Below are 17,244 nucleotides of genomic sequence, written 5' to 3'. Positions count from 1 at the left end.
TTAGCCCCACGTGCCACATGATCACATGGTGCCGTAAGGAAAGGAAATGTGCTAAGGATGAGCCTTGTCCTTGTTACATGCAGTTCACTCGCTAAGAGTTGTGAACCCCTGGGTCTCTCTCATCCAGGCCCAGAAACCCCCTAGCAGGAAAGTACCAGGATTCTTCAGGCCCGTGTGGGTTCATTTGTTCATCCAATAAACATCTTGGAGGACTCACTATGAACCAGCTGAAGCTAAATATTAACCAAATGTTTTCCTGACATTTAAATCAGTAAAGTTGCACATAAGTAAGCAATATTACCTTCTTTGTATGCTTTTATCTGGGGTAGAGGGAGAGCCTTGAATTGATTGATTAGTGTGAACGAGGCCAGCCTTTTACCCCCTGGCCTGACATCCTCGTTCTCACTCCACTGGTGGGTAACGTATCACCTCTCTGAATTAAGTGAAGGTGCTGCATTTACAATTGATCCACAGAAGTTGAAATTCCAAATTCCCTCCCAGTGCAGAGAAAAGAGGAGCAGCTTCCGGATGCTGAAAGGTGGCAGCAGGTGGCAGCGGGACTGGAGTATGGGCAGGCTCCCCAGGGAAGCTCTAAATGCACAGTGCAGCCCTCAGTTTTAGTCAACAGACTAGCAACAAAGCAGAAGAAAAACAATCAACAAAAGGAACTCTAAAGACCGTCTGAGGCTTTGTCTCCTTTCTCTCTGAGTCAGCTCTGTCATCTTCCCAGCTCTGGGTCTTTGTGCTGAGCCCTGGGAGCCTGAGCTGGAACTCCCCCTAGCCGTTTGGGCACCAGCATCCTGAGGCCTGGGGGCCACGCTGCCCACCGATGCAGGGGCAGCATGGGGCCAGTGCAGGCGGAGAGGGGATGGCGCATGGGAGGGAATACGCAGGGGCTTTGCAATGCTGACCGTGCTCTGTGACTTCACCTGGCTGGTAGGGACACTAGTCATTGCTGTCTGATAAGTCGGTGAGCTATATGTTTTTGCCTTGTGCACTCCTTTGTATGTATGTGTCTTATCTTACACAATAAAAAATAATTTAATAAAAAAGACTTGAAAAAAGAACCCAGAGCAGTGTACGAGTGAAAAGATCGTTATATGTAGATACATGCAGAAACCTCTGATTCTCTTTCCCTGGCTGAGGGGCACTTACACAGACATTTACTGACCATATACTTTGGCAAAAAGGGAAAGCATAAAACCTGATGAAGTTATAGTCCTGTAGGGTGTGGGATGCAAGACCAGGCCTCGTCCAGCGACCCTTGGCTTCACAGTCAAGGCACTACAGACCAGACTGGGGGTTACGGGCAAAAGAGACACAACGCCTGTCAGCAGGGTAAGGAATTACAAGGCAGTGTGAGTATCTTTGAAATGACCCATGGTGGGGTCCAAGCTGATTTCTTCCTAGTAACATTTCTCATTGAAATTTAGAAGGGGGATCCCTGGGTGGCGCAGCGGTTTAGCGCCTGCCTTTGGCCCAGGGCGCGATCCTGGAGACCCGGGATCGAGTCCCACGTCGGGCTCCCGGTGCATGGAGCCTGCTTGTCCCTCTGCCTATGTCTCAGCCTCTCTCTCTCTTTCTCTCTGTGTGACTACCATAAATAAATTTTTAAAAAAATAAAAAAAAAAAGAAAAGAAATTTAGAAGGAATTTAGAGGCTGCCTTCAGAATATACTACAGGGATCCCTGGGTGGCGCAGCGGTTTGGCGCCTGCCTTTGGCCCAGGGCGCGATCCTGGAGACCCGGGATCAAATCCCACGTTGGGCTCCCGGTGCATGGAGCCTGCTTCTCCCTCTGCCTGTGTATCTGCCTTTCTCTCTCTCTCTCTCTCTCTCTGTGACTATCATAAATAAATAAAAATTTTTTTAAAAAATTAAAAAAAAAAGAATATACTACAGACATCTGAGAACTGGTTTCGAATTTATTCCAACATTAGAAGCCTTTGGGGATTAAGTTCCAGATCCAACCTTTTCTTCTAGTATGTAAGCAAGAAAGTTAGATTTTGGTGCTGCACTTTGCAGGGATGAAGCAGTACCAGGACACAAGGATCAGTGTGGGGGGTAGAATGGGGTAGAGAACATAGTTGACCCTTGAATAACATGGGTTTCTACTGCATGGTCCTCTGATATGCAGGCTTTGGTTTTCACTTTGTTTTGCTTTTTAATAAATACAATACAGTACTGTGAATATATTTGCTTCTTCCTTATAATTTTCTTAATAACATTTTCTTTTCTCTAGCTTATTTTATTGTAAAAATACAGTATATACACATAACATACAAATGTTATCAACTCTATGTTATAAGGCTTCAGTCAACAATAGACTCTTAGTAGTTAAGTTTTGGGGGAGTCCAGTTATATGTGGATTTTCAACTGCTTGATGGAGCGGGAGTTGGTGCCCCGACCCCATTTTTTTCAAGGGTCACCTGTATATGTATGTATTTAGTGTACATCAGGAAAATCTCATTCCAAGCCAAGATGTTCATTGCCCGTACAGATCAAAAAACCATCACTCTGATTCTAACATTACACTAGAAATGGTCAGTTGAATCAAAGAAGCCAGCTTCCTTTGGGAGATTGTCCAAGTGTGGCATGAGAATGATGACAACATCTAGACCAAACCATGGTTATTACAGTCAGCCTTCCATATGGATGTGATGAATCGTTCTAATGTCTTGAGCATTTCTATTGATGATAGCTGGAGACATTCAATCAGAACAGAATCACTGGTGAGGGTCTTGAAATGATCTCCATCAGAACACAATGTTATGGACATCAGCAGTTTCGCCTGAGGTCGAACTTCTAGAACGTCTGTGTAGTGATTTTGCCGCATGTGTATCATTGAGCTGGAAGTGCCCACAGGCATGATTGGGGCGTCTTTCCTAGCTCTCCTTTTAGAGTGAGAACCTTGCTCCCTCGGCAGCCCTCCACCACAGTGCCGTCCTCAGCTTATTACAGGTGCAGAACTACTTCTGTGGAGTGTGTCTAGAAATCTTAAGGTCCCCTGTGTTTGGTCGGGCCACCACGAGGACAGAGTCCTCATCACCTTGGCTGAGTACAAGCTAACTCAACAGGTGAGCTTCTGGTCATCCTCACCCTGTGGCTCATCCCTGAAGCACCTTCCCTCAGTCCCTTTGTCCTTCTCACCCACCAGCACCCCAGTCAAAGACAAAGCTCTATCTTTCACATGTCCTATTCACCAAGGAAGCTGTATCTTTCTCAAAATCAAATCCCAGCTTGGCCCTAGATTCGCCAGGCCTCGATCACCAGTTAGCTCTCCACTGGACTTTCCTGGGTCCCCTGGGGACTGGTATGAAAGCATCTTTCAGGGGTGCTGCTCCCCATTTTCCTAGCGACCCACTGGTGACCAGAGGATATAATCTCCCTCCATCTGGCTGCCCTCACGTGCTCCCCTGCACTCACCGTGTTGGCTCTCTTGTGTGCAGATCCCTCGAGCTTTGTGGTTCAATTTCTGTAAAATAGCCTTCTTCCAGTCCTCAGATTTCTGCTATTTCTCTGGTCCTGTGTTGCTTTGATGTGACCCCTTGCCTCCCACCTCGGGTCACCAGCACAAAATAGTGGCTCAGAGCTCATGTCAGCATTTCCGAGTCCCCTTATATTTGCAGTGGAAACATAAGATTGAACAACCCATCTGAAATACAATTTTACATTTTGATTGCTTCTGCCCCAGCCATACTGAGGTTACTTTCAATCTACATATATTTGTGGGAATGGGCTTTTTCACTGCAGTTCAATTCAAGTACACCTTATAATATCAGTGATTATAAAATACCATGGACTAATAGAGAGTCCTGGTTCCAAGGAGTTCAAACTGCTTTATAATTCTACCGACCATCATTTATCTTCATACGCTGCTGTAGAGACATGAGAGGAAAAAAAGAGAGATTAATAATCACATTTTATAGATGGTGAAATAAAAACTCTGAGAAATTGAGTAACATTTTTCCAGAAATGCACAGTTCTTTCTGTGCTCTCTGATTAGCATTGCAGATTTATTGCCCAAGTTGGGAGTGGCCGTGAACCTTGCACTTGTTTTCCTGGTGCAGCGTGAAAATGATCGAGACATCAACTCTGGTCATCCAGTTGGCCAGAGAGGCCAGGTGAGCGAGAGATTATACCGTGAAGGGGAATGAAGGCTTAGGAGAGCATCTCCCCATGCCAAGGGGAAGCAAGAAGCTTGTGGATAGGCAGTTTTCTTCCTAAAGCTAGGTGGTAGGTTTTTGGCTGTTGCTTGTATTAATCTTTGTCCTTTTAGAGAAATAAATGAAACGAGAATATTTAATATATGTGCTTTAATATATTTAAACAGTTTTCCTAATATTTCACTTATAAGGAAGAAAGTGGGCTTTATTTTTTTTTTTAAGATTTTATTTATTCATGAGAGACACAGAGAGAGGCAGAGACACAGGCAGAGGGAGAAGCAGGCTCCATGCAGGGAGCCTGATGCAGGACTCGATCTTGCAACTCCAGGATCACGCCCTGCACCAAAGGCAGACGCAGAACCTCTGAGCCACCCCGGCATCCCAAAAGTGGGCTTTAAAAATGAGGGGAAAGGGCAGCCCGGGTGGCTCAGCGGTTTAGTGCTGCCTTCGGCCCAGGACCTGATCCTGGAGACCCGGGATCGAGTCCCACGTTGGGCTCCCTGCATGGGGCCTGCTTCTCCCTCTGCCTGTGTCTCTGCCTCTCTCTCTGTGTATGTGTATCTCATGAATAAATAAATAAAATCTTTTTTAAAAATTAAAATGAGGGAAAAGGATGCTCTTTATTCAATTGCTAAGACACAGACTTATCACAGAGAAGTGATTTAATGTCTTGATTGCCTGCTCTATGCCAGGCCCTCTGCTAGATGTGTCCCTTCTGGTGCTTTGTTTAATTTCAGCCTTCTACCAGCTTCAGGAAGTCGAGGCACACAGCTAGAACCCCCGGCACTGGACTTCCACTTGCAAGTGGGTGTCATTTCCCACTTAACTTGTGTGATCTCCACACCTCTGTTGGGGGTTACTTCCCTCACCGGGTCCCATGGTCTGGACGTGATCTGGGAATACCCTATCAGCTCGCTGTGCTATTAGAAAAGCTAATGGAGCGAAATACCAAAGCTTCAATAATTGATTTGTTGAAAATGACAGTTGTTTATTCTCTTTCTATAGAAAAATAGAATTTTCTGTGTCTTGCCATGGGAATGTTGGAAAGGAACAATCTCCCTCTTTCTTAGGTGCAAATTTTGTCTGACACTTTGTGTATGTTTAAAGTATTTTTGATATCCCAAAATAGCAATGAGGAGACTGTGTAAGATGATTCCGTGGGGTGGCAAACGAAGGATGAGTCAGTAACAGAACCTGGGTGATTTGGAGCCCAATGGGAAAGGCCCAGTTCCCAAGCCAGCAGTCTTACCTGCTATGGAACTGAAAACAGAAACAGTCCCCATGGAAGACACCAGAATGGGGGTTTTTTGTTGTTTTTAAGTATGTAAATTTTGAAAGGCCAAGTAGTGTGCCTCTTGTCATAGGGCATGTTGCCAAGGAGATGGTGCCAGCTTCACGGGAAACTGCTGCCCACTAAGGGTGTGGGGTTGAAACAGAAAGGTTCCTTCCAAACGTGTAGGGAGCACCTACCACGCTCAGGCACTATGCTCAGTGCTGCAGACACAGCGGTGACATGGGGACGGGGTGGAGATGGGGCATGCACTCACCTGCCCTGTGCCCCGGAGACCCCCACCCCCACCCCGCCTGTCCACACTTACCAAGACTCAGCTCAGACTTCTCCCAAGAAGCCCTCCCTACTTTGCCTCTCCACCCCCTGGCCATCCCCCTTTCATGCACTGGGCATGCACTCGACACGTTGTATGTTAGCCGTTGGCATGCTCTCACCTGCAGCTAGACAGTGAACTCCTGGAGGAGCCATGGGGTCTGGTTTATTTATTTCTCCATCTTCAGCACAGTGCATGATACATAGCGGACACTTAGGAAATGGCAGTTTGGATCTTCGAGTAAGTGAGTGAATGAGTGGAGCTGGAGCCAACTTCTCGCTCAGACTAACCACTGGTGAGAATGATTTTCACTTCAGTCAGGAGTAAATGAGCCTGAGCAATTGTCAGATGTGCCTCAGATGTGCTGAACAAAAAGAAACAGATTTTAGGCTTGACTTTAAACTTGTCTGGGCTCAGAGCCTTATGGACCAGCAGAACAGGGAACAAGGCAGGTGCAAGATCACAGCAGAAGGGTCTTCAGTCCGCCGAGGATTACTAGAGCTGGGTAGGAAAGCACATTCCTTACCCGAGGGCTCATGGCCTGGGTGTCGAGCAGGCATTTATGGGGCACGTAAGACACAGATGAGACCCTGTCCCCCAGAAGGCTTAATGGGGGCAGGTATGCAAACATGTGTTTAGAACAGTAGTTGCTTGGCTCATCTGTATTGGGATCAGGCTGGTTATTGGTGTTCATGAGTTCATCCCCTGATGTGGCCAGGACAGGAGAAGGTGGGTAGCGTGTCTTTGAGGGGGAAGGAGGCCAGGAGGGGACAGGCAATTGCAGAGATGGGATCAGGGTATCACGTGTGCAGGAGAATTCAGAAAGAGGGAGAGTTTGGGGGTCGTTTGGGAAAAGGTTGGAACCAAGGACAAGTATGGTGTTAGAGTAGAGACCTGAGTTGAAGAGGCACAAGTTTGCTGGGATCCCTGGTTGCTGAGGGCAGTGCCAGCTTCCAAGAGAGTTAAGAAGAGATGGGCTTGGAAGACTTTGCAGCCCCTTCAGGACCCTGGGCCCCCCTGCAAACCCCGGCCCTGGGGCCAGTCCTGCCGCCGGCACCCCACACACATGAGCCCTCTCCAGGCCCCCCACTCCCACACTTCCTGCTTTCCTTGGGTGGGATCCTGCCCCTTGGGCCAAGCTTCCATTCCCTCACAAAGATTTACCCCTTCTGCTCTCCTTGCTTTGGGCCGCCTTAGAACTTTCCGCCTGACTCACATATTTTAACACTTTCTTATATTTAATAAAGGTTTATTCAATCACCAAATCCTGATTGATTGAATGGCTACTAAATGCCAGGCACTGTGCTGCCCTGTGGATGTAGCAGGGGAGACAGACAGTAAGCAGGTTATTGGGAAGTGCTGTAAAGTGACATTTATGGCACTGGAGATAGAGACTAACTGGTGTCAAGGGAGGCCTGTCTGTGGCGGTGACAATTAAGCTGGGGTTTGAAGGATGAGAGGGAGGCAGCCATTTGAGCACCAGCGGAGGGAGCATTCAAGGCAGAAGCACAACATGGCATGGAGGCTCTAGGTCCAGAAGGAGCTGGGGTCTTCTAGAAGTTGTCACTGAAATGACAGTGGAGAGCAGGGCAAGGTCCCGATCGCAGTGGCTCCGGGGGCCATGGAAGGAATTAGGTCTCACTCTGAGTGCAGCAGGGAGCCTCTGCAGGCCTGAGAGCAAAGGTAGAGAGAGGTGGCCCGGCCATGCTGGCAGCCGTGCAGAGAGCGGCCAGGAGGAAGGGAAGACCCGAGAGGGGCTCCGGGTGAGACGGGGGGGGGGGGGGGGGTGTGGTCAGGGCCAGCGTGGTGGCACCAGAGGTGGGGAATCAAGGACCAGTCTGCGAGATACTCGGGGGCGGCCCCATGGATGGACGGGTGGTGGGGATGAAGGGACAGAAGGGAACCAGAGAGTGTCCCGGGTTCCAGCACAAGCAGCGGGCCATAGGGGCCATGAGTCGGTTCAGTGACACGAGCTGGACAGAGGGAGGAGCGCACTGGGAAGGGGAGGCTGACGAGAAGAGGCCCCTTGTAAACATACAAGTTTGAGGCGACCGTGGGTCATTCCCACAGAGGTGCTGGGCCATCAGCATGTAAACCTGGAACCGAGGCGAGGCAAACGTGGAGAGGGCCGTTTGGAAATCTGAATGGAGTCTAGACCTGTGGCAGCAGACACGATTGCTGTCGGCTTCCTAGGGCAGCGGGAACCACCCCGCAGATCGCAGGACTCAGAACAGTAGCTATTGACTCTCCCACGGGCCTGGTGACTAGAAGTCTAACATCGAGGTGTCAGCAGGGACACGCTCCTTCTGGAGCCATTCGGGGAGGATCCTTCCATGCCTCTTCCAGCTTCCGTGGCCCCGAGCACTCCTTGGCTGGTGGCAGCATCACTGCCCCCTCTGCCTCTGTCCCCACATGGCCGTCCTCCCGCTGCTGCGTCTGTGTCCCCATTTCCCTCTTGTAAGGACACCTGTCCTGTTGGCTTCAGGGCTCACCCTACTTCAGCGTGACATAATCTTCACCGATTACATCTGCAGTAACCCCATCCCCAAACAGCGTCACACTCTCAGGTATCAGGGATTAGGACTTCAGCATGTCTGTTCTGGCATTTGACACCCTTCACCCCGTAACAGTTACCTAGAACAAGGGTGCAAAGAGAGGAGGCAAGGGGTCCTGGGCTTTGCCATCAGAGAGCAGTTGGCTGGAGGAGGACAGGCCAGCAGAAGAAACGGAGAGGCGGGACAGATGCGGGAGCATGTGGTGTCATAAAAAGCTCAGCCTTATATCTCAGAGTGGGGACAGGATCGGAGGGTCACCCGTGGTCAAGATGTGTGGCTCTTGGGTCACAGAGCTGAGAAGTTGACCAGTGGCTGTGACGTGACCACGTGGCCGTGCTGGTCTGGAGAGGCACTGCCCTTGAGTGGGGCAGAGGGTGGGAGGAGGGCGAGAAGATGGGGGGCCAAGCGGAGGAACTGCAGGAGACAGCCCTGGAGATTGGGGGGTGCAGAGAAACAAGGCAACAGCCGCGGGGATGCAAAGGGATGGAGGAAGGGTTTGGTTTTGTGTTCAGTTTGCTTTGTTCTGGTCTTCTGTTTTGTTTTTAAATGAGAAAATCCAGAGCCTGTCTGTGCTTGAATGAGCTGTTTCTGTGTCTGCGTGTTTGTGTTGCACACCCCTGTAGCGTCCAGCCTTCCTTGCTGCCGTCCCAGCACTGGGGCCCCTTGGGGACAGGACTGTGCCTCCTGTTCTTTGGTCCCCCGACCATCTAGCCTGATTCTTGAGCATTCTTCATTGTGGCCACACCTAGAAAAATATTCTGCTGTGTATATCCTGGTGCCATGAACGGCTGCCGCTTCATTTTCTGATAGAAAACGGACCGAGAGCAGCCTTCACAGGCCCTATGTGTGTAACATCAGTTGACGAAACCCACGTCTGGTGTTTCTCGCCAGAGAATGTCACTGAAGTGCCCTCTGCACCTGTCTTGTGTGCCTCAGGGAACAGATTCTGGGAGTGGGTTTCCAGACTCCTCACGACCTTTAGGAAGGTCACCCCATGGTCAAGTCCAGAGATGATCCCATGAGACCACCCCTGCATGTTCCTAAGACCCAACCTGGAAGCTGTGAGGGGCAAAAGCCCAGGTCGCAGGAGTATGGAGACAGGGGCGGAGATGCTGGATCCTGCAGCTGCAGCCTGCTGGGGGGAGCTTCGCAGGAACCAGGACAGGAGCTCATCCCCCGAGGACAGACCTGAGTCTGCCCATGAGACACTCTGGAACAGAGAAGACAGAAAGGCAGGCAGGCTCTGACCCCATTGCTAGAGGCAACCTGCAGTAATCTCATCAGTTTACGGCATCCCTCATTGCAACGCAGATGACTGGCAGGGGACTTCTGTATGACTCTGGAAAGCCCTGGTGTGTGGCGCCCTGGTGTGTGGTGGCAACCCTAGACACAGTGACCCAGGCCGCTGTGGGATTGAAGGCCCCATGGCACAGGACAGTCCAGCAGGGACAGATCCTAAAAGAACCTCTGGCATCCCCAGTGCACCAGCGCCAGAGGGCAAGAGCAGCGTCCCATGTCAGCAAAACCTACGAGAGGCTGAAATGCCAGGCACAACCCTGGCAGCTGAAGATGCCAGCAGGGAGGGGACAGGGAAGACCATTTAAGTAGGGCCAATGGCAGCTTGCCCCCCCAACACACACACACACACACACACACACACACACATTAACTCCCTCCTACCACGCCTGGGAAGACCCACCCAGCCTTGGACTCTGGCAAAAGAATGTAGTGAGTGCAGACTGAGGACTGTGGCACTCTAGAAGCACCTGGCAGCAGTGCAGAGGAATCTCCAGCTCTAAGAAGTGAGGAGACTCCTTTTTACTTCTGAAAAATCAAGACTTTGTTACAAAACATGTTGGGTTTTGTTTGTTTGTTTGTTTTTCAGTGCTCTTACCTGGAGGAAAAAAGATTAGCCATGAGAGCAAATTTAAAAGAGCAAAGTGGGGAGATGCTTTTTAAGTGGGGAGAATCCAGCTCGAAGCTCCGCGACAAGTGGAGATGTTTTGACCACACTCTCGCTCCCTCCTCCCGTGCTAGCTGGGTGAAGATAACCCAGACGGTGCAGTTGCCCAGCTCCCACTGCTCCCACTCCAGGCTCCGGAAAGGGGAGGAGAGTGGCGTCCTCTGGCATTGCTTAATCAAGTGGGAAATTTACAGAGAAAACAGAAGCTGGGCTAATGCATTTCATTATCAGCAGAGCGCCTTGAGCCACAGTTTTTAAAGCTGTGTTCATACCTCATACTTTGAACCTGGTTTTCTCCAAAATGTACCCCTCCTTAATCATGACACATTCTCAGAAAAGAAAATGCACTCTGTGGTCTCCTTGGTTTTCATTACTAACTACATGTGAAAATTTCTCTTTGAATTTAGGTGGTTTCCTTCCGAAGTTCCGGCATATAACCCTGCCTATCATTTGAAGGGACATAGTCCTGCAGTTGGAAATGGGTTTAGAATGGAGTTCTGACTGGTATCCAGACTGGATTCATGAACAGGGTTCTATAATAACAATATTAGAGGACTTTTTAGGAGCCCAACTTTTTAGAAGCTGATGATAAAAAAAAAAAATAGCGTTTCCTTATAAAAGTGTGATTCAGACTCCTTAGAGGACGGATCATTGGCTTAATGGGTATTGGATTGATCCCCTTGTTCTGGGTAGAGGCAACTTGTCTTCTGTATTACTGAAAGTAGAACATCTGCATTTCAGAATTCCTTTGTAAAAACCAGGCACTCTCTAAAGATGGGTTTTCTGGCTTTTCAGTTACAAAAGATAACTCCTGGGTCTCTCTAAAGTGGTTATTAGCTCATCTGGTTGGAGCGTAATGGTAATGAAGTTGATGGATGTGACTCCCTGTTCTAGATCCACCCTTTATCTCAGCCGGCCGTCGACCACACTCCCTGCCGATGGGGAGCACCAGGCCCAAGACTGGGGGGAATCACTCCCACACAGTGCAAGAACCATAGGTCCTCTAGAGGGAAACAGTAATGGCACCCTGGATTTGAAAGACAGGATTTTATGTAGAGTTCATATAGAAGTAGCTGTCTGCCCCTCCAAATTGCTAATGATTTCTCCCATTCTTCCTTTTCAGGGCTCCTGAGATCATCCTTGGTTTACCATTTTGCGAGGCAATTGATATGTGGTCCCTGGGCTGTGTCATTGCTGAGCTGTTCCTGGGCTGGCCGCTCTATCCAGGAGCTTCCGAGTACGATCAGGTGGGTCCAGGTAGCTCAGGCATTCACAAGAAGCACTTCCTTTATAACATGACACGTGGATGGGGTAATAGGGTGTTTCCTTGTCTCTCAAACCTTGCTTCTCGTAACAGTGCTTTTCTTATTCCTCTCTTTCCCCTTTTTCTTCTTTCTTTCCCCTTTTTCTTCTCTTACTTCTGTCTTTCCCTATAAAGTTGTCATTTTTTCTAAAAGGCGCCAGAGCCGTTAGTACACCATATGTACAGTGACAGGAAACACCCTGACCTCATTCTCATCTTTTCTTGCAGATTCGGTATATTTCACAAACACAGGGTTTGCCAGCTGAATATTTATTAAGCGCAGGGACAAAGACAACTAGGTTTTTCAACCGTGACACAGACTCACCGTATCCCTTGTGGAGGCTGAAGGTAGGAAGAACATCCCCTGCATTCCTCACCAACACCCAACACTTAGGGAGGAAGGGCACCGTCTGATTAATGGGGAGCTATTGCCATCAGCACGTGGATCCTGGATTTCGCATTGATTCAGCCAGCATGGGAGAGGGGGTGATCGTTTTGATACATGGGATGGATGAATTTGAATGTTCAAAAGCCCCACTTTGTTTGGCCTGCTGCCCATGAAGCTCAAATCCCAAGTTCTGGTGGCTAAACTCCTGGGATTTAATCACAGTAAAAACCATGATGACTTCTTGGGTTTGTGCTGGAGAGAGAAATGAACCACCACCACCCCCCTTTAAGGAGCTCCTAATCCAAATTAAGCCTGGACGCATGTGGTGAGCCCAAGTTCTCCCCCCAACCCACTCATTCCCACCTACCCCCTGCTGTCACAAGTTCCCGCATTCCTGGTAGGACAGAATGTGGGGCCTTGAATATTGCCTGTGGCAGAGGGTCAGGGAGGAACATTTGAGCTGGACCCTAAAGGATGAAGAGGGTCTTCCAAGCAAAGAAAACAGCCTCAACCACATGGCTCTAGGGAGGGATCTGTTTGTCCCAGCCGACAGGTGGTATAGCGCACCACTGCACACCGTAAATTCTTGGGTGGTTTTACTTTAACGGAAACATATTTTGCTTTCACTTTGATCTGTGCCTAATAATTAAAATCAATGTATTTTCCTGGGAAGGAGAAAATAATGCAAGTCTTAAGTTTGTTTATGTTCATTTTAGGTGTTTCTTTTTTTGCAAGAGAGTGGGTGGGGTTTGTTTGTTGGGATTTTTTTTTGTTTTTGTTTTGTTTTGCTTTGTTTTTTACATAAACCACAGATATGATTTAAAGATAAAGTGTGGCGAGTAGTTGCAGATCTAGAAAAGAGATTTGAGAGCTAAGCAAGCACTCCAAGGCTATTGAGAGGGCTGGCATTTGGCAACTATGAGAGTGAGCAGCTCTAGGTCAGGCCCAGTAAAAAAAGAGTTCTGGGGTGGTAGAGGGTGAGACCAGGCAGGGACAGGGTTCATTTTTATGACATAGGTGGTTCATGTTTACTTAGTTTATGCCGACTTGTCCAGCATTTCCTGGGATAGCAGAGCCTGGAGACTAGTGACTCCAGGTATGCCATCCTTGAGTGAGATTTTGAGGATTAATTAGCTGTGATCCGTGGGTGCGTCTAGAAACCTTGTAGTAATTGGAGATAGCAGCTTCCTAGACCAAGACCACCAAATGTACATGCCTCGGCCCCAGGCAGACACTGGGGCCAGCTGCTGCTCCCTGGTCATGCAGCCTTGACAAACTCCTTAAGCTCGCCATTCCTCTTTCTCCCTCTAGGATATGCATTGGTCATCATCCAACCTAGAATGGTTGTGAAGTATAGTGAATGAGCTCATGTGCTTTAGAATAGTGCCTGGCATGCAGTGAGAGCCATCTGCATGAGAGTTTGAGAAATAAAATAAAATTTAAATTTATAAAACCATGCAGAAAAGGCCTCTGCTTAAACTCAGGGAGAATGAAGGCTTATCAGGATGTGGCCTATCTTGTGGGAACTCTGGATCTGATTGAGATTGGGCCTCTGACAGGTGTTTGTGGGAAGGAAAGAAGAGAGATGAGTTAGTGTGAAGGATGAACAAAGAAAGTAATTAAGGAGCAGGTCACTTTAAGAGGAATCAAAGTGTCTTCTGAAAGGTGGGGAAAGGACCCTTCATGAGAAGCAAAAGCTCCAGGGTTTTAGTCACAGTGACAAGGAAATGATTCACATGATCAATCAATCAGCTTTTGCCTCTTTTGACCAGACACCAGATGACCATGAAGCAGAGACGGGGATTAAGTCGAAAGAAGCAAGAAAGTACATATTCAACTGTTTAGATGACATGGCCCAGGTAAGCCCCATGGGTGAGTATGCAATGTTAGCCCTTTACAAACCAAGCACAGCAAGACTTCCTGATGGCAGGTAGAAATTCACATCACTCAATTGTGGTGTTTGACCTTGACCTTGAACAATGCTATGGACTCTTAGTAAGAATACCATTGGGTTGGTGGAACATTTTCAAAACTTTACACCAGCTCTTTCAAAATAGCTTCAGTTTATTGGTTCCCATTTGTTTTAAAAAAAAAAAAAAAAAAAGGTACTGGCCAATCTTAGCGATGTTTTCATAAGAATTCAAACTCATTAGCACATTTGAGTCTCATGCCCATGACTCAGTGTATTAATTCCCTCTGGCTGCTGTGACAAACACTACAAACTGGGTGGCTTAAGACAGCATCTATTCTCTCACAGTTCAAGAAGCTAGAAGTTCGACATTCAAGTACCCCGGGCCATACTCCCTCTGAAGGCTCTAGAGAGAAACTGGCCCAGCCCCAGCCCCAGTGTCTGCTGGCCCCTGCCATCATGGGTGTTCCCCGACATGTAGCTCCATCACCCTGACCTCTTTATCCTTCTTCATGTGGACTTTATCCCTGAGTTTCATCCTATCTGGGCACCAAATCTCTCCTCTTTCTCTTATAAAGACACCAGTCATTGGTTTGGGACCAGCTCTGCTCCAGTATGGCCTCATTTCCACTTGATTGACATCTGCAAAGGCCCTGTTTCCAAATAAGGTCACATTCACAGGTACCAAGGATTAGCACTTAAACGTATCTTTTGCTGCCACACTGTTCAACCCACTTCAGTCAGTCTCTCTCAGCTCACTGGAGGGACCACAGGCTTTCACCTTTGTGCCCAGAGAACATTCTAGAACTTTAGCTATTTTTAGTGTAAAGACTAGTCTAAAATCAGGGCAACCCAAAGAGAGTTTTTCTTAAAAGCGATGCGAAGTAAAGCTCTCGACTCAGCACACTTCTTACTGAAGGCGAGTGTAACCAAAAGTCATGATTCTGAGTAAAGGATACTTGTCAGTTGATTAGAAGCTTAGATTCTCTGAGAAAACTGAAATTGCTTTCCAGAGCATGCCTGGGAAAATAATAGAAAGCACCACAAAACAAGTCTTTCAAAAGCTGTCATAGGCTTGCTCTTGGAAGAAATATCCTGTGTTCAGATACTCAGCTTGTCTTGGCCAGAGGGTAAGCCCAGTGACACGGGGCCTAAATTAATTCTGGCCCTTACTCGGGCACCGCCGGAGGACACATACACTGTGCATGTACAAAGAGGCCACATAGGCCTCTGCAGGTTAAATAAATAACCCTCTTGGCATTTCAGTTTTTACTACTTGGGTGTAGTTACTGTTTTTTGATTGTGGCAACATACGCATAGCATAAAACTGACCATTTTAACCATTCTTAAGTATCTAATTCAGCAGCTATCAAGTCCATTCACATTGTTATGCAACCAGGGTGAAGAAGTCTTTCCATCCTTGTGATTATTTTCAATGACGTGTGATGTGAGGTACATTTCAACTTAGCTGATCGAAGCAGGAGCAGTGCACATCCTGTTACTTCTCTGTATTTGCAAGTGTCATCAGTGGCCCGCTGCCTTCCCCACGCATGGCCTCCCTCTGCCTTTCCTGGGGAGGGAGCAGACACAGGCTGTAGGCAGTGACAGCCCACAGCAGTGGCTGCAGCAGGGCACCCACAGCCTTCTGGGGATGGGGAAGGGGCAACTGAGAGATAGGGACAGAGTCCTGGGCAGAGATAAGGGAAGTCTGGGGAGGGGGGCACAGCAGGGGTTTTGGTAACCTGTCCGGATTTCCCTCCAGGTGAACATGACAACAGATCTGGAAGGGAGTGACATGTTGGTGGAGAAGGCAGACCGGCGGGAGTTCATCGACCTGTTAAAGAAGATGCTGACCATAGATGCTGATAAGAGAATCACTCCCATCGAAACCCTGAACCACCCCTTTGTCACCATGACACACCTCCTCGATTTTCCCCACAGTACACAGTAGGTGTCTTGCTCAGTGCTTTTTACCAGAGTCAGCAAACTTCTTTAAAATATCAGATAGTAAATATCGTAGGCTTTGTGGCCATACAGCAGTCTCTGTCACAACCACTCAGCTCTGCCGTTAGAGCTGAAAAAAGCCGTAGACCATAAGAAACCAGTGAGTGGGACTGCATTTCAATAAAACATTATTTGTAAAAACAGGTGGCAGTCAGCTTGAGTGGCCCTGGGCTGCACTGTGCTTTACACCAAAAGGGAGGGAATGCTGGAGCCTGGGAGAGCACGAGGCGGGCTGAACCAGCCCCTGGGACCTGAGCATGAAAGGAGTGCCGTCCATAGACAGCAGCGTCGATGAGGCAAAGCCCTTCCAGTGCCAGAGGTCACTCCCAGAACCATTCTGGAGTGGACTCAGTCTAGTTTGGATTTGGGTTTGTGCATTCAGCCAGCCAGCCAGTGGACTGCGAGCTGTGCCACATGCGGGTACCTTGTGGGGCAGAGCAGACGGGGCCGCTGCCCATTGGAGTTTCCAGCCTGTAGGTGAGAGAAAGGCACCTAACAGGTGATCTGCAGAGAAGCAGAGTTTTCCCAGGGAAAGTAGGCTGCCATCACGGCAGGGCAGCCAGTCCCTGACAAATGACTGCCAGAAAACGAGCAATAGGTAACCAGTGGAAAGGCCAGCAAAGGCAAGAAGGCCACTGCCAGGTGGGGACCCCCAAACATGAGCAGCAGAGGGGCTGGGGTCCCGGGGAAAGAGGAAATGGACAGGGCGCCCTGTTCATGGTTTGGGTGTTTATCCTAAGAGCAGTGGAAGTCACAGAGGACTTCTAAGCAGGGGATACGTTTAACAAAGACCTACCTGGTGCTTCATCAAGTCAGAGGAGCTTGGAGACCACGTGCCCGTCGAGGTGGGCAATGTCAAAGTTGTGGGCGGCCTGAAAGCTGTTTGAGGGGAAGCAGCAGCCAGCGTGGCAGGTTGCCGAGCTCAGGGTGGGTAGAGAGAGAACTGGGAGGGCCTAGAGGGGCCCAGGGGGCGTTCTTCTGATACAAAGAGACTGGAACAGGTCAAGGTGCTGGCAGGAAGTGTCTGCGGCAAGTGAAGGATTGCAGAGAAGGGCACAGAAGTTCCCTGAGACGCCGGGAGGGGCCAGGATTGCAAGGCCATTGTTGCCAGAAGGGGTACATGGATGTCAGCAGGCATGCCGCTGGACAAGGGGGGTCGAGGGTGTTCTTTAGGCAGCTCCTGTCTTTTGTTGAGAGCAAGATGGCTGGGGGGCTGAAGAAGTGTAGGGAAAGCCTGGGTAGTCAGGACAGGAAATGGAAGAGCAAACCCAACAGAGCAATATGGGGCAGCGGAGCATGAAGGTTGGACGTGAATAGTGTAGAGGGTAACCGGACCCCGCAGGTGAGGGCCTGG

At 48.9% G+C, this 17,244-nt stretch overlaps 1 protein-coding gene across 14 annotated transcripts in view; it reads left to right on the top strand.

The window, feature by feature from the left end:
* Positions 1-17,244, top strand: part of HIPK2 (homeodomain interacting protein kinase 2) — a 193,608-nt gene that overhangs the window by 115,980 nt on the left and 60,384 nt on the right. For all 14 annotated transcript variants that reach the window (XR_013353325.1, XM_077850122.1, XM_077850125.1 and 11 more), the window contains 4 exons: positions 11,410-11,533; positions 11,818-11,937; positions 13,750-13,836; positions 15,649-15,833. Coding sequence is in view for 13 of the 14 variants with exons in the window: in XM_077850122.1 (XP_077706248.1) it covers positions 11,410-11,533; positions 11,818-11,937; positions 13,750-13,836; positions 15,649-15,833 (516 nt within the window). In the remaining variant the exon portion in view is untranslated. The remainder of the gene's footprint in view (positions 1-11,409; positions 11,534-11,817; positions 11,938-13,749; positions 13,837-15,648; positions 15,834-17,244) is intronic.

Source organism: Canis aureus, chromosome 15 (assembly GCF_053574225.1).
Source record: "Canis aureus isolate CA01 chromosome 15, VMU_Caureus_v.1.0, whole genome shotgun sequence".
NCBI lineage: Eukaryota > Metazoa > Chordata > Mammalia > Carnivora > Canidae > Canis > Canis aureus.
The sequence above is the reverse complement of the archived record's forward strand: the minus strand, read 5'-3'. Positions and strand labels throughout refer to the sequence as shown.